Source organism: Aspergillus tubingensis (genome assembly GCF_013340325.1).
Source record: "Aspergillus tubingensis WU-2223L DNA, scaffold_14, whole genome shotgun sequence".
Classification (NCBI taxonomy): Eukaryota; Fungi; Ascomycota; class Eurotiomycetes; order Eurotiales; family Aspergillaceae; genus Aspergillus; species Aspergillus tubingensis.
The window spans coordinates 165746-180602 of NW_023336288.1; the positions used below are offsets into that span (position 1 = coordinate 165746).

Below are 14857 nucleotides of genomic sequence, written 5' to 3' on the forward strand. Positions count from 1 at the left end.
GCCTGTGATATTTTCATTTATTTTCTTCTCTTCTTTTTCTCTTCTCATGTGTCCTTCTTCACAGTACACGAACACTTACCTCATGGTATTGACTCCCCGAGATGTAGATGGTTGAGTCTGATTCAGAATCAGCCTGCCGTTCATCCAGAGAGTCAGTGTCAAGATCATCCTGAGATAGCCAAGTGTTGACGTGCCTGCCTGTCACATATGCATGATATCCATCACCACGACGTGACCTAGTTAGAAATAGTATGCAGCTAGATAGTCTGTCTTTTCATCATCCTTACCTATTAGACAGAGAGTAGAGTAGAGTGATGCACGTAACTGAACAGCAAACAGTAAACAGTAAACAGTAAACACCAAAAGTAAGCACCCAGAAGATAAACTCAGTGAAGAAAGAGAAAGAGTAGAGAAGAGAAAGAAGAGAATCACCGTGTTGTTCTTCTCAAGAACATACCTATTCCTCGCTCACTAATCGACACCAAACGGGGCCATAGCAGATTAACTGCAGCATACGATGATACGAGAATGCCTCGTATTTTCACCCTCCTTCACCGTGATATAGATACGGTCATGTTGATACCCTACATAGTAGTAGCCAAGTAGGGTTGATTCGTTATCATGCTGCACGCATGCATGCAGTGAGACACAGATATATAGATATGACTAAGCAGCGTACCCGCATGAAGTCAGAAGTCACCCCTCACAAGTCACAACTAAGATGAATATTTTCCCCGCGCTATCAACATTCTCCAACTATTACTATAACCAATTTCCCCCAATCCCAATTCTAATCCTAATCCCACCCCTACATACACATACACACACACATACCCCATCAAATACACACAATACACACACAAAATGTCCCCCCCAATCACACCCCCCACCTTCGCAACAACCCAACTCACCCTCCTCCGCGCCGAACAAACCGCCGAAATAACCTCCAACAACCTCTTCACCAGCAGCGCCATCACCACCGCGTCGCCATCCACCCGGCGCACACTCCAAGCAACGGGCCATGCCCTGACGGGTATTGTCCTCTCGCAATGTAGGACGGGGCTGGGGGGGAGGGTGGTGGGGGAGTTTGTTGCCGATGCGGCTGTTACTAATTCTTCTTCTACATCTACATCTACTAATTCTAAATCTGGTTCTGGTTCTAAGGGTGGTAATGGTGGTGCTGGTGGGGATGGGAAATTGAGGTTGGGTGCGCATGGGGTTAGGGTTGGGGATGTGGTTAAGGTTGTTGAGATTAGTTCTGGTTCTAGTTCTGGTTCTGGGGGTGGTGGTGGTAGTGGGAAGAAGGGGAAAGAGGGTAAAGATGGGAAAGGAGGAGGAGGTGGTGGTGGCGGTGTGGAAGGGGTTGTGACGAGGGTTGGGGAGAGTGCGGTTTGGGTTGCGTTTGGGGGGAAGGATGGTGGTAAAGGGGGAGGGAGTAAGGATGAGGATGGGGTGGAGGAGTTGTGGGGGAGGAAGGTTTGGATGTGAGTTCGTTTTCTTGCTACTTACTATCTTGTTTCTTTGGATATGCTGGTAGCAGAGTGGTGAGTGGAGTTGCTAATAGGGATAGGATCAAACTCGCCAATGATGTTACGTATAGACGGTATGTACTTATCCATTGATTCTACAAGCTATACTTATTGATGGATGTAGGATGAACCAGACTATGGAGAAAATGGTCAAAATGACCGACTCTGAGCATACTCATTTCATGCGAGTGGCCTTTGGTCAGACCTCGCCTATGTTGCCAGACTACGATTCTATCGGGCCTCTGGAGTTTACGGATCCTACGCTGAACGACTCCCAGAAGGAGGCCATTCGGTTTGCTCTGGCGGCGCGCGAGATTGCCCTCATTCATGGCCCGCCCGGGACCGGCAAGACCCACACGCTGATCGAGCTCATCGTGCAGATGGTGCAGCGCAAGCAGCGGGTGCTGGTCTGTGGTCCGTCGAACATCTCCGTCGACAACATCGTGGAGAGACTGGCGCCGAAGAAGGTCCCCGTGGTGCGCATCGGACATCCGGCGCGGTTGCTGCCGTCTGTTCTGGATCATTCATTGGAAGTGCTGACGCATACGTCGGAGGCGGCGGAGATTGTTCGCGACGTCCGCAAAGAGATCGACCAGAAGCAGGCAAGTATTCGAAAGACCAGGTCAGCGCGGGAGCGACGAACCATCTACGATGATCTGCGAGAACTGCGGCGCGAGTTCCGCGAGCGCGAGAACAAATGCGTGGAGAACCTGGTCCGCGAGAGCAGCGTGGTGCTGGCAACGCTGCATGGAGCAGGTGGCCACCAGCTGAAGAACCAAAAGTTCGATGTGGTCATCATCGATGAGGCGAGTCAGGCACTGGAGGCGCAGTGCTGGATACCGTTGCTGTCGGCATCCAAGGTGGTCCTGGCTGGTGATCACTTGCAGCTGCCGCCGACCGTCAAGTCGACCAAAGATGATGTCAAGAAGATGAAGGCCAAAGAAGAAGACAAGAAAGAAAACGGGGAGTTGCTGGACAATGTCTCGCTGGAGACGACTCTCTTCGACCGACTGTTGTCGATGCACGGGCCTGGAATCAAACGGATGCTCACGACGCAATACCGGATGCACGAGAAGATTATGCAATTTCCGTCGGACGAGTTGTATGACTCGAAATTGATGGCTGCAGACTCTGTCAAGGCTCGACTGCTGAAAGACCTACCTTACGAAGTGGAGGAGACGGATGACACCAAAGAGCCGCTGGTGTTCTGGGATACGCAAGGTGGTGATTTCCCTGAAAAGACCGAGGATGCGGATCTGGGCAAGAAGGCCCACCTGGGCGACAGTAAGAGCAACGACATGGAGGCTCTGGTGGTGAGCCGGCACGTCGATGCGCTGGTGGACGCAGGGATACACCCCGAAGACATTGCGGTGATCACACCGTACAACGGTCAGCTGGCCGTGTTGTCGCAGATGCTGCGGGAGAAATACCCCAGCATTGAGCTGGGCAGCGTCGATGGGTTCCAAGGGCGTGAAAAGGAAGCGGTGGTGGTGAGTCTGGTGCGCAGTAACAGCGAACACGAAGTGGGATTCTTAGGGGAACGGCGTCGTCTCAACGGTAAGATCCCTGCCAAGTGGCGAGGGTGCATGGACTGACAGCATTAGTGGCCATGACGCGGCCGAAACGGCATCTGTGCATCTGCGGTGACTCGGAGACGATTAGCAAGTGAGTGCCCCTCTCGTAGTCAGCATTTACTTTGTAGGCAAATTGTTGACGTCGACTGTTCTCCACAGGGGCAGTGGATTCCTTAAGCGATGGATGGGATTCCTGGAGGAGCATGCTGATTTGCGGTATCCGGATGCTGGCGATCTGTTGTGATCATACCTAGATAGACTAGCTACGAAGTACCCTCGGACGTTGCTTGGGCCATGAGTGTCACCGATGGGAGGTCCTGCAATCAGATGCAGTGTCGTGCAACGTCTGCACCGAACGGTCCCTTGCAGGAGAACAACAGACTCAACCAAACATACGCGCAAGGGATAGCATTGGAGGCAATTCAGACACGCGATGAAAGAATTGCCCAGAGAGTAAATGCTAATAGCATGGGCGCATTCCCCTGTCACGTCAACCATCCACATTCCATAGTTTAGATAGAAATCTAGATTGTCCATGTGGCTGCTCGATGGAATTCCGGGAACCCCTCCCTTGGAGACGCCAAAGAAGAGGGGAAGGGGGAGATCATGCGTCATGGCGTAGTAAAGTGTGCAGGATCTAGAATCCCACGAGCGGGACAGTCAGCCTTGCTTCTGTCCACCGCATAGATAGATACTTAAATAGACACTACTAGTGATTCGCTAATTGAAGGAATGAGGATTGTGTCCGACCGCGACCGAGGGAGACGGAGAAGGAGGGAGGGAGGGCCCGTCAGTGAAAAGCGAACGGTTCCGAGCGTCTGATGGGCCAACTTAATCGGTTGTGGACGGGAGCGGAGGGGGTTAGAGGGGGGGAGGGAGGCCACTTGGCGTGTTTCAGCATGGAGGATTGCCATCGTGGTCCAATGATGAGAGAAAAGAAAAGAGGAGTTGAAGCAGTGAGTGAGTGAGTGGGTGAGTGAGTTAGTGGAGGAGGGAAGAGTTGGGAATGGGGCCAAAGGAGTGAGGGAGGAACATTCAGTTGTGTGAGTGTGCATGGATGGTAAGTGATGAGTTGGCGCGGCACAGGTTGAAATTAAATTAACTCTTGCATATGCTGTATGCAGTAGTTAGTAGTAGAATGGAATATTACCCTTTCTTTATTACCCTGGGATATACCAGCAAGTAAATAGTAAAATAGTAGAATAGTAAATTAGTAAAAATAAAAACTAACTCAAACAATGGAATCTTCCTCAGCAATGAATCATCATATTTACTAGTTAGTCAGTAGTTAGTTAGTGGTGATAAAATAAATATTTTGGAACTAAAAATACACCCCCTGACACGCGCCGCGAGTGTTTCGAAATTCCACTCCGCTTCTTCTTCTTCTTCTCCATCCACCAGCAGCTCAGCTCCACTTTTTGGGATGCGCTTCTCTCTTTTAGTTCTCTTTCCTTCGTCTCTGCCTGCTGCTGCTGTCTGCTGCTGTCTGCTGTCTGCTTTTCCCCCGGTCTTCTCTTCCTCTTCTCTTGCAGCTTCCTTCCATTCCTTCGTCTCTTAATGCCAATTTGATTGATTACTGGTTGGGGTCCAACTCTATACTTCTTTGGTGATTCTCCCCCGATATTATTATTATCAGGGCAAATATTCCATTCCTTCTGTCTCCCTTCTCTCTCTCTGTCTCTCTCTCCTCCTTCTCTGCTTCTCTCTTCTTCACTCACTCACTCACTCCCACTCCTTCTCCATCGCCAATCCCGGGATATTCTTCCTGGATCCTCCCTGTTGGTTGTTTGATAAGCTCGACAACTTCCCGTATTCTGCTCCATCTTCGCCGATCCCGCCCGCTTCTTCTGAACTTCTGAGACTCTCTTCCCTGTTGCTCGTGTCGGGGACTAGTGAATCTTCGTCTCCAGTTGCCCCCAAACTCTTGAATTTCCCTCCCCCCCAATTCATGACTCTGTAGTGTCTCTCCCTATCACTTCGTCCATTTACTCTTATTTACTTTCCCTGCTATTATTACTCTATTTTATTTATTTTTATCTTACCACCTTCGTCTTCCCACTTTCTACTTCCTTTCTCCCTCTCCCTCCCCCTCCTGCTGACTCCTTGGCTTCATTCCTTCCGACACTCTATTCTATTTTCTTCCTTCCAACCTATCGATCATGATTTGAGCCCTCTTGCCAAGGTCAGCTTCCCCCTCTGACATCCATCCTTCCAAAGTGGATTCCCTGCTGATGCTGGTGCCCGCAGCCTCACTCCTTAGATTCCCACCCCCTCCGCTTTCAGCTGGTGGCTCTGCGCCTTGGCGTATATCCAATCGTTCCTTGTCCCTGTCTTCGTATCTGTCCTTACCGATCGCTTCGACTGTCTCCCCCCCCTTGCGCTCTTGTATGCCATTGGACCCGTCTGCAGCGTGCATGTTTCATGTGTTGTCTATCCCTCTAAAGCCCGAGTTCCGACATGTCTGGTGCCAGTACAAGTACCACGCGCAGTGACTCCGCCCACAGTCGCATAGCCGACTCTTCCACTTCGGACCCTGCAGCTGCAGACGCTTGCTTCGATACTGCATTACCGCCCATGAGTTCCAAACAGATGGTCGTCTCCACGCGTCGTCCACCTCGTGCTTCCGAATCCTCCCTGATCGCTACTAACCTCCGCAACACCAATCGCGCCGTCACTACCCTGCCATACAATCCCGGAACGACCACCATCGCTCGCGGGCCCAGCACACATCGTCGTACCGGCAGCACCCTCAAGACCGTCATGCGGAAGATCTTCACCCGCAAAAGTCGTGGGCAGGAGGACGACGATTCCGCTGATTGTCGGTTCGGCAACCACAGTCCGCGATCGAATCAATCGCTCGACAAGCCGCAGCCGCTCTCCGGTTCGTGGAACGCCAAATCCACCAGTCCGTTGCAACAGGAACACGGGCCCGTCACCTCGTGGGAAGAGGCCCTGCGCAAGCTCGAACCGCACCCCCGCCGCCGACGGGCCACTCTGCCGAGCTTGATCTTTTCGGACGACGAATCTCGCGGTGCCCTGGAGGCGGTCGTGCATTCGGGCCGACCGACCAGTAGACGGGACAACAGTCCGCACGCCAACAGTGATCCGGATGAGGTCCGCCGCCGAGAGATGCGCCAGATCAAGCGTCGCTCCCGCAGCGCGACCGCCCTGCGCGGTATGGCCAAAGATCACCTGATGTCTCCCATTCAATGGCGACGCCGCAGTCTGGAGTCGTGCGCCGGATCGACGACCTTTGGCGCGGTGTCCGAGGCCGATGCATCGGAACGACCCCCGACCCGGACCACGGTCGCCAGTGCCCCCAAACCCACGACGGAGCCGTCCTTCCTGGATGGGCCGGATGAGGACGATGAGGAAGACGCACCGGAGGAGCCGATGCCCCAAACCGTGGGAACGCTAGTCAACTCATTACAACACGATGAGAACGTGACGCTGGAACAGCGACTGACCACCTTGGAGGTAAAATTGATCGACTTGGAATGTGCGATCGCACGCATACAGTCTGGACGCAGTGAAACGCCGGCCGAGCCGTCGGGACAGAGGAAACCGTCACCCCCGACGACACGGCACAAGCGCAAGCAATCGTCGGCCCAGTCGCCGTCGGGTAGTGACGAGACCCCGGGCGCCAAGTCGCCCGGCGGCGCCGATCGCCCGTCTAGCACGAGCACACTGCGCCCGAACCATCTCCACCGCTCACGCACATTGCAGGCCCCGTCCTCCACGTCGCTGCACGAATGCAATACCATCTCCGTCGAACAGTACAGCGCACTGGTGATGCTGCTGCGTCGGGAGCAATCTGCGCGACGCAATCTCGAGGAACAGGTGTCCAGTCTGCGGAGCGATGTCGAGCAACTCACGCGCGTGGCACGCGAATCCATGGGCATGGGTCCGATTTATCCCATCCCAATTGACGCGCATGATATTATGCGCATGCGGCAGGCCCTGGGGCCGTCTCCGACCAACTCGGGACCGCCGACGGAAAAGATCTGCCCGGACAGTGATTCCGAGGAGCGCCCGGAGCTCCCTCCGAAGGGAGACTTGTACCATCCGCGGTGGCCGTCGGCGCGACGCGTCGAGGTTGGCGGGATGATATGATGCCAACATTCATTCTTACTCTTCTATTCCCCTTCTCACCCTCCCCCTTCTCCTCTCTAATGACCATATCTGCTTCATACCCTCATTGGTTATTTCTTTTTGAAAATGTTCTGCTTGTGGTTATGATATCCTGCATGAGATTGCGTGCATGAGTGATACTGTACATAGCAATTGCTTTCATCTACGGACAGGCTGCCGGGCTGCAGCAATAGACTTATAGATCAATTGAAGAAAAAAAGTCATAAATATACAATCACCCACTACGAAGAACATTAACAGTGAACAATTAAATCAATTAAGATATACTAAAACAGCTATACACGAAGCAACAACAACACCTGGATATCTACCCCGACAACCCAAACCAAGCAATGAAATAGGTGATATCCTAATCAACCTTCTTAACATCCTCCCCCTCCTCAAACCTCACCCTCTTCCCAAACAACACCGACCTCCCCAGCACCGAACCCAGCACAAAACCCACATACGCCCCAGTCAACAACGTAATCGGATACGCCTGCCACGGCCGGTCCCTACACAACACAGCAAACCATTAGCACATACATCCCCAAACCACCCCTCAAAGAAAAAAGAAGTACATACCAATCAAGCGGCACCGGCACGGCCCCAAGCCACGCACCCACACACGTCCCCAACGCCCCACCCCAAACAACATCCCCCGGCCTTTTAGCCCCCCACACCTCCTTCCACACACTCCCATCAACACCATGAACATACACCAATGCCAAAGACGAGAGAATAGCCATGTGCGCTGCGCAAAGCACCGTCTGGGCATGGTGAGTCGTGAACGGCGCGCCGAAGAGAATGAGGAGGATGCTGAGGACGGGGGTGGCGAGGAGGGTTGTCAGTGTTAAGGAGAGGAGTGAAGCCTATTCCATTTTCCCATGGTCGGTTAGTATGGTGGTTATATAGGGGGGTAAGGAATGGGGTGGGGATGGACGTACAACAACCCGTCCACGAATAGCCGATGCAGTCGAGGAAGAAGACGAAGACGAGTCCTTTGTGCGACGGCGGCCGACGCGGCCGGGACGGAGGATCACGTTTCCATTCGTTGTTGATCCAGTGGTAGTTCCTGTGGACGATGCGCTGGGGATAGTAGGGGTGGATGGGGATGTTGGTGTAGCTGCTGCTGCGGTGGTGGCAGAGTCGGAGGAGCCAGCGGCGGGAAGACAGATCATCACGTAGGCGACGTGCGCGAGAGCGAGGAAGGGCAATTGCTGGGCCATTTCGGAGACCGGGTCGTTGACCAGCGCGGGGAATCGCGCGGCGAAGGCGGAGAGGAGCGCTGCTGGGTGGATGTAGGAGTAGGTTGTTGCGAGTTGGGTCGGGAGGATGTTCACCGGGGGTGCGGCGGGTTTGTTGGAGGTGTCGGGCGGCGCGGAGGCGGCGCTGTTGGTTGTGAGGGGGGAGGGGGGTGGAGAGGCCATTTTGATGGAGGGGCGATGGGCCTAAGGGGGGAAGAGAGGGAAGGGAGGAGGAATTGGGGAGGTGGTGAGGTTGATTAGGAGCTGTGGAACGAAGAGATGCTTCGGAGGTGACGGAAGTGGAAGAAGAGGATTGGTTTTGTTTGGTTTGTTTGCATGGGTTACTCCGGGGTTGTGGGTGCCTTAGGTGTCAGGGGATGTTAAAGATCTACTTTGAATATAGTAGTTCTGCAAGTCGGAAAACTCTACTATTCTGCGGAGTGTCATGTACCGTACATAATCTACACCTATTTAAAACACATGGCACGCCATCCCACAAGCAATACATACATCATTCGTGACCCATAAGTGCATCAACGACAATCCTCATGGCAGCCTCAAGCCACCTGTGCGTGAATCATGTCGTCCATTTCCATATCCTAATCCACTTAACAAAAGGAAAATCAGAATTCTTCATCTATGAGGGCACAGCAGGCCCCGGTCCAGCGTCCGTTCCCTCCGTCTCTACTGGTGGAGAGGCAACGGGCACGGCCACAGGCTCCTGCTTCTGCTCTAAGCCAGGTACCGCAACAGGACTCTCTGGTGTCCGTGGTTCTTCAGGGATCGCCGGAGGCAGTCCTGAACCCGGCAGCGGAGAGACCGGTGAACTTATTTGTCCCTCTTTAGGATAGCTAGTCACGTCGATCGGAGCAGGTCGGTTTCGCAGACTATCCTTGCCAGATGGTGACAGCGTGTGACTCGACACCGACAGGTCGGCTTCTGAGTTTACAGGGCTTCGTGTCCGGTCCCGCTCGGTGGACTCCTTGACACCATCCCGCACCTGTGCAACCTTGGCTTTGAACTTGCCAAACAGGCTACGCTTCTCGGGTTCCACGAAAGAAGCGTCCTTGGAGACCCCGTTGTTACTGACTTCCGCATCCAGACTCAGGGGTTGATAGGACGGATCGCTAGCAAATTGCTGCAGATCCGAGGGCGAGCTTCTGCTCGAGTGATGCCAACTGCCAATCGAGCTGGTGCTTCGGTCGGCACCGGGTGTGGTGGCCATGAGCGGTGGCGACGCAAGTCCCAAGCCAATGTGCTCGTTGCTGCGTTTGGACGAGCGCGGGAACCGCCAGCTGCGGCGATGCTCCTTGCGCTCCGCTCGCGCCGCATCATCAGTAGGGTCAGCATCTGAGTAATCGGTGAACGATGACCGAGAGTTCATCGATGGAGTCCGTGAGCCATAAGGCCGCAGCGATGTGTCGCCCGCCTGCTGTCCACCTTCGTGCGGCAACAGCTGCTTCTCCGGCCTGCCTTCTCGTGGCGGGCTCAGATCATCGGAACTCGTAGTGTTAGGAGCTCGCGGCGTCGCTCCTCCAGCATCATTGTTGGCCTCCGCGTGTCGGGAAGCATGCAGAATCGCTGCCAATCCAGTATCAGATGTCGCAGCCTGCAGCGACTGAGACGAGCTTTGCGCACTTTCACTCGCGCTGCCAGGAATTCGCTTCTTCTTCAAGCGGTTCGGCTGTCGCGGCTCTTTATGCTCACCACTTGGTGGTGGTGACTTGGAGAACAGACTCGAAAGCTTGCGTTCCCGCGTCGGCGTCACCACCGCCGGCGGGGGTGAAGCAGCTATGGGTGGCAGTCCTTCCCGCAGGATAGGCCTGTCACCGACAAGCTTCTCTGTACTCCCCTGTTCAGGGTGTGGGATAGGCCTCTCTGCCATCAGCCTCTCCGCAATAGGCGCCTGAGCGGGCTTTTGAGCGATGGGCTGCTGAACAACTGGCCTTTCGATAGTCGGCTGTACAACAGCTGGCTTCTCCACACTGAGGTGTGCCGTAGGCTTCCCCGTATCGCCAACCCCATTCCCATTTTCAAGCGCACTCTTTGGTACGGGCCCGTGTGTGGACGAGTGAACATAGACAATCCCAGTCCCTGGCTCTACCACCTCTGTTATGGAGCCTTGACCATTTGTGGGTGGCGGAGTGCCCTGAGCAGCCTGGTTAGGTGCAGGGCTCACCCGAGCATTGGTCTGAGGTAACTCAGGTTGAGGTTGGAGCGCAGGCTGAGGTTGGGAGGCAATCTGGGTTTGGGGTGTAACCTGGGCTTCAGGAACCTGAGCCTGAGGCTGAGGAGCAACTTGGGGTTGAGGAGCAGGCTGAGTTTGGGGAGCCTGGGGCTGAGGTTGAGGAGCAATCTGGGGTTGAGGGGCAGGCTGAGTTTGAGGAGCAATTTGGGGTTGAGGAGCAGGCTGGGTTTGAGTAGGCTGGGGCTGAGGTTGAGGCTGAGGGGTGTCCTCAGCAGGCGCAGGCGCACGGCTGGACGCCCGCGAGTGTTGCGCAGACGTGTGTGCCGATGAGTTGACCCCTGTGTTCTCCACCGCTCGTCCATATCGTGATGGAGGAATCACGGGCGTCATCTTAGACGGCAAAGTATTGCTGCGATGTACCCCAACACCGCCCAATGAGGTCGGTGTTGCAGGGCTTGCAGCATTGGAGTTGCGCGAATTCTTCGATGAGACAGACACATTCCGGCGCAAACTTCCATACTTTCGGAAGCTCTCCGCACCGCCACTGGCACTCGACACCGAGCGTCGAACATTGGAATGAGTGGTGGGCCGACGGGCCAGACCTCCTTCGACCTCCTTGACCGTCTGCTCGTCGGCGGCGGTGCCGTTCATACCAAACAAAAAGTGGTCCTGGTTCTCAATCAGAAAAATGAGGACATCCTGACTCAACTTGTATTCGTCTGGAGACATGTCGTGCTGCGGATGCGACAACAATCCTGGTTGGAAGATGGCAGACAGATTGGCCGACGTCATGCGATTCTGATCCGACTTGGACGCAAAGACAGCCAGCAGGTCGAGAATGTAGAGCAACAGCTGTTTGTTCAACGGGGGCAGCTCGCGGATCAACTGCTGGTAAGCCGCGACCGCTTTAGCGTGGTCGAAGGCCTCCGTTTCCGCGGGCGGAGCGTTGTTCTGAATCTGTTCCTGGACCTGTCGTTGATACGTGCGTAGGGGTTCGCGAAATCGTTCGTAAAAGTCGAGCGGGACAATGGGTTCGGGCAGCTGGTTCAAATAGCGCCGAAGAACGTTCGCAGCATCATGCACAGTGTAGCCAGTCCAATCCAAGCCCTTTCCATACCGTTCGGGGGAGTCGAAGATTTCCTGAAGATCTTTGATGCGCTTTGCAGAGCCACTCAGACGGAAGATGCCCTCAACGTCGGTCGCTAGCGAGAAATACGTTAGCACCTATCTTATCGCACGGCCAGCATGGTCGATATACCTTTCTCTTTTAGATAAACTCCACATTTTGCGACCACGATGGGGACGTATCCGTAGATGAAGCTCTCGCCGTTGTCGTTGGTAAGGGAAATGGCGACGTTGGCGTACTTGATGCTGACGTTGAGGGGGATGCCGAATATACCCTGGGGTTTCTCTGCAGTTCATTAGCATGTGTTGAAAGTAGAGCCCATCAAACGCGACAATCAAGTAGCTAAGGAACTGCATGCTGCAAAAGGCGACTGGCGTCGATGCGATGGGATCCCACGGACGCCCCACGATCGCATCGCCGCCGAGCTTCCCCGCAGCGCAGCAAACCCAACCCAAGATCCTAGTATACCACCACACATACCTTTTGGTTCCTCCTTTCTGGTATTTCTCTTGAATTGTCTCCACCAGGAAGCCAAATCACGTTTCGACGGCGGCGAGGTTGCGATAGTCTCAGGGGGGCCAGCGGTGGGTGGAAGCCGGTGCAGGGGATCGACACCCGGGTGCGACTTGCCGGTGGTAACCATCGTGGGCAGTGCGCGATGAAAACGAGGGTTCCAGACGAGATGCGACGTGCCTGCGAAGGTATAGAAATATAGCGACCGGACCAGACCCTGCTAATCCGAGGCCTCCGTCACCGCCCTTGTTGTTGGCGCGAGAAATTCCGGGGCTGGGAGGCGTGATCCCAAAATAGCACGAGGACTAGTCAGGCAGCGGATTTTAAGTGCCGCGCCGTCCGAAACACGTACAGTAGCAGGGAACCGGTAAAACAGACACTGGGAATTTTTCCGACGGTGGAGAGAAGAGATGGAAGACAGCGAAGGGTGGACAACGCACGAAGGAGAAAGACAGGGGAGATAGGGAGGGGTGGAGTGAGAAATGAAAGGAGGTTAACAAGGGAACGCAGGAAGCCGGAGTAGATGTAGGAGAGAGGGGGGGGAAGATGGGGGCAGGCAGGCAGCGCTGGCAAGAACGAGACGAAGCAAGACAGAACACGAGCAAATCAACGAATGCCGGACTGTCCGTCAACGATGAACGGTTCGGGGGGAGAAGATGGTGGTGGTAAATGATGAGCAAAATAAGGGAGTCTAGCAATCAGGAATGAACCTCAGGCTGAGAGGCTGATTTGGGGCCCTCCGACAGGGCGGATGGGACTGTGGTTGCGTGGGTGAGCAGCAGCAGAGATGCTTCTTGGCTGGTCTGGGGGTGAAACCAATGACCATCATCTGAACCAAGGAAACGCCAGAGCTGCAGTCAGATCGATAGATACTTCGGAGAGTTGGTCGTTGTGGTTGTAGATGGTGACGATGGTGGTGATTGCTATGCGTGATGATGGGGGAGGTGGAGGATGAATGAAGATGATTGTGGAGGAGACAGGAGGAGAGACAGGAGGGAAATAATGGAAAGGATGGAGCAACCGCCGGACAACCAACCAGCCAAACTGCGTGACAACCGGACGAACAGGCTTGGAGGCGTGGTGCTGTAGGCGGGACCCAAAGGGGAAGACGGAGAGGTAAAAGAACAAGAAGAGAGGGAATGACCAGTTCAGTCACCAGTTCATCCACCAGTCAGACTATGTATCTCTTCCTCGCAGCACCAGAACGAGGGATCAGAAGTAAAGGAAGGAAGGAATGAATGAATCAATCCAAGATACGTAGTTAGAATAGAAATAGGATAGATGTGTCAATCAGAAGATGGGAACGAGAAGGGGGAGAAATGGGAAATTGAAAACACCCCCCGCCAAGCATGGAGATGGATTTGTTGCTCTCCTGGGAATTGAAGTTCTGGCAAGTGGCCCTGCTTGGGACCAGACCCCAGGGTTCCAGGGTTGATGGTTTGACCTCGACCAAACAGGTCCCTTTTTTTTGTGCCCTTTTTCCCTTTTTTCTTTACTTATTTTCTCCTGTTATTTTTTTTAAAAAATCCTTATTACGGAGTATTATCTACTAATTTTGCTTATTTTTAACCGCCATTTTCAATTCTTGTTTTTATTTCTTTTTTTCTTTTGGGACTCGGTTCCTTCTCTGCTTATTATTTTTCCAGGTCCGTCGGTTCTGGCCCTGGTTCTAGTCGACCCTCCGGCACACTAGCATGGGACACTAACTGGACCATTCTTCAATCATTCCGCTACGCTGGTTAGATTGCCCCAGTTCTAGCCAATTGCGTCAAGGCCCCTCTGAGACATGAGGCTATCCGGAGACCACACTCAAATGGACTCGCTCTCCATCCGGATAAGGACTCTCGAATGCAGAATACCCTCTCTCTCTCTCCCCTCTTTGCCGACCGGGGATCCCCTCACTGGATGTGTGAATGAATGAACCTTGTCTCCCTGTTGACTCACTGTCGCCTCCTCATGGCCGATCAGAAAACTATAAATTGAGAAGAGGAAAGATACTCTCCATTCCGCCAAGCTGCTACTACTACGTTTACAACAAGGTATATAGGCTGCCTGTCGACCCATCGGCTGCTCGTGGTTCTAGCTAAAAATATGGTCATGGACCCCCTGATGCAACCCTCACGGCGCTTCCCCTTGAGCAGCGATGCCGCACCATCAGGGTCTTACCGCGGTTCTCCAACCATCGACTGATGTGGCTGTCATCCCAAACGGCCCGAGAGAATGCTGACCCCGCGTCTAGTGGTTTAGTTCGGTCGTGGTGCGAGATTCGCTTGCCCGAACTAGTCCGTCAGCTGCCGATCTCAGGAGTGCAGTTCCAGGTGGCCACTCATCTATCTACAACAGCTTACCCACCAGGCTGTTGGGCTGGATCCCTCGCCAGGTTGATCGTAGGGCCGACTCTTCAGTAGCTCGACTTTGTACATACCGAATATAGGAATGTCCGATGTGATGGTGAAATGAGGGGAAGCTTATGCCATTGATTGAATCATCACATTCAATCTCAAACATCCAAGACTAAGCTTACTCTATGCACACATAACACATGGAAT

General features: G+C 53.9%; 4 protein-coding genes across 4 annotated transcripts; 2 read left to right on the top strand and 2 right to left on the bottom strand.

Annotated features, from left to right (window-relative positions):
- Positions 1-864: 864 nt before the first annotated feature.
- AtWU_10829 (putative DNA helicase) lies at positions 865-3347 on the top strand (the record flags this gene model as incomplete). The annotated part of the gene is made up of 5 exons (XM_035505932.1): positions 865-1484; positions 1571-1603; positions 1654-3086; positions 3134-3194; positions 3263-3347. The coding sequence occupies 5 exons, from the start codon at positions 865-867 to the stop codon at positions 3345-3347; spliced, it is 2232 nt and encodes a 743-aa protein (XP_035361825.1).
- A 2213-nt stretch (positions 3348-5560) lies between these two features.
- On the top strand, positions 5561-7216 carry AtWU_10830 (uncharacterized protein; the record flags this gene model as incomplete). The annotated part of the gene is made up of 1 exon (XM_035505933.1): positions 5561-7216. The coding sequence occupies one exon, from the start codon at positions 5561-5563 to the stop codon at positions 7214-7216; it is 1656 nt and encodes a 551-aa protein (XP_035361826.1).
- Positions 7217-7604: 388 nt separating this feature from the next.
- AtWU_10831 (PIG-F family protein) lies at positions 7605-8664 on the bottom strand (the record flags this gene model as incomplete). The annotated part of the gene is made up of 3 exons (XM_035505934.1): positions 7605-7749; positions 7820-8106; positions 8182-8664. 3 exons carry the CDS (start codon positions 8662-8664, stop codon positions 7605-7607), a joined length of 915 nt encoding a protein of 304 aa, XP_035361827.1.
- A 454-nt stretch (positions 8665-9118) lies between these two features.
- Positions 9119-12438, bottom strand: AtWU_10832 (putative Rho GTPase activator (Sac7); the record flags this gene model as incomplete). The annotated part of the gene is made up of 3 exons (XM_035505935.1): positions 9119-11871; positions 11928-12080; positions 12276-12438. The coding sequence occupies 3 exons, from the start codon at positions 12436-12438 to the stop codon at positions 9119-9121; spliced, it is 3069 nt and encodes a 1022-aa protein (XP_035361828.1).
- Positions 12439-14857: the final 2419 nt, after the last annotated feature.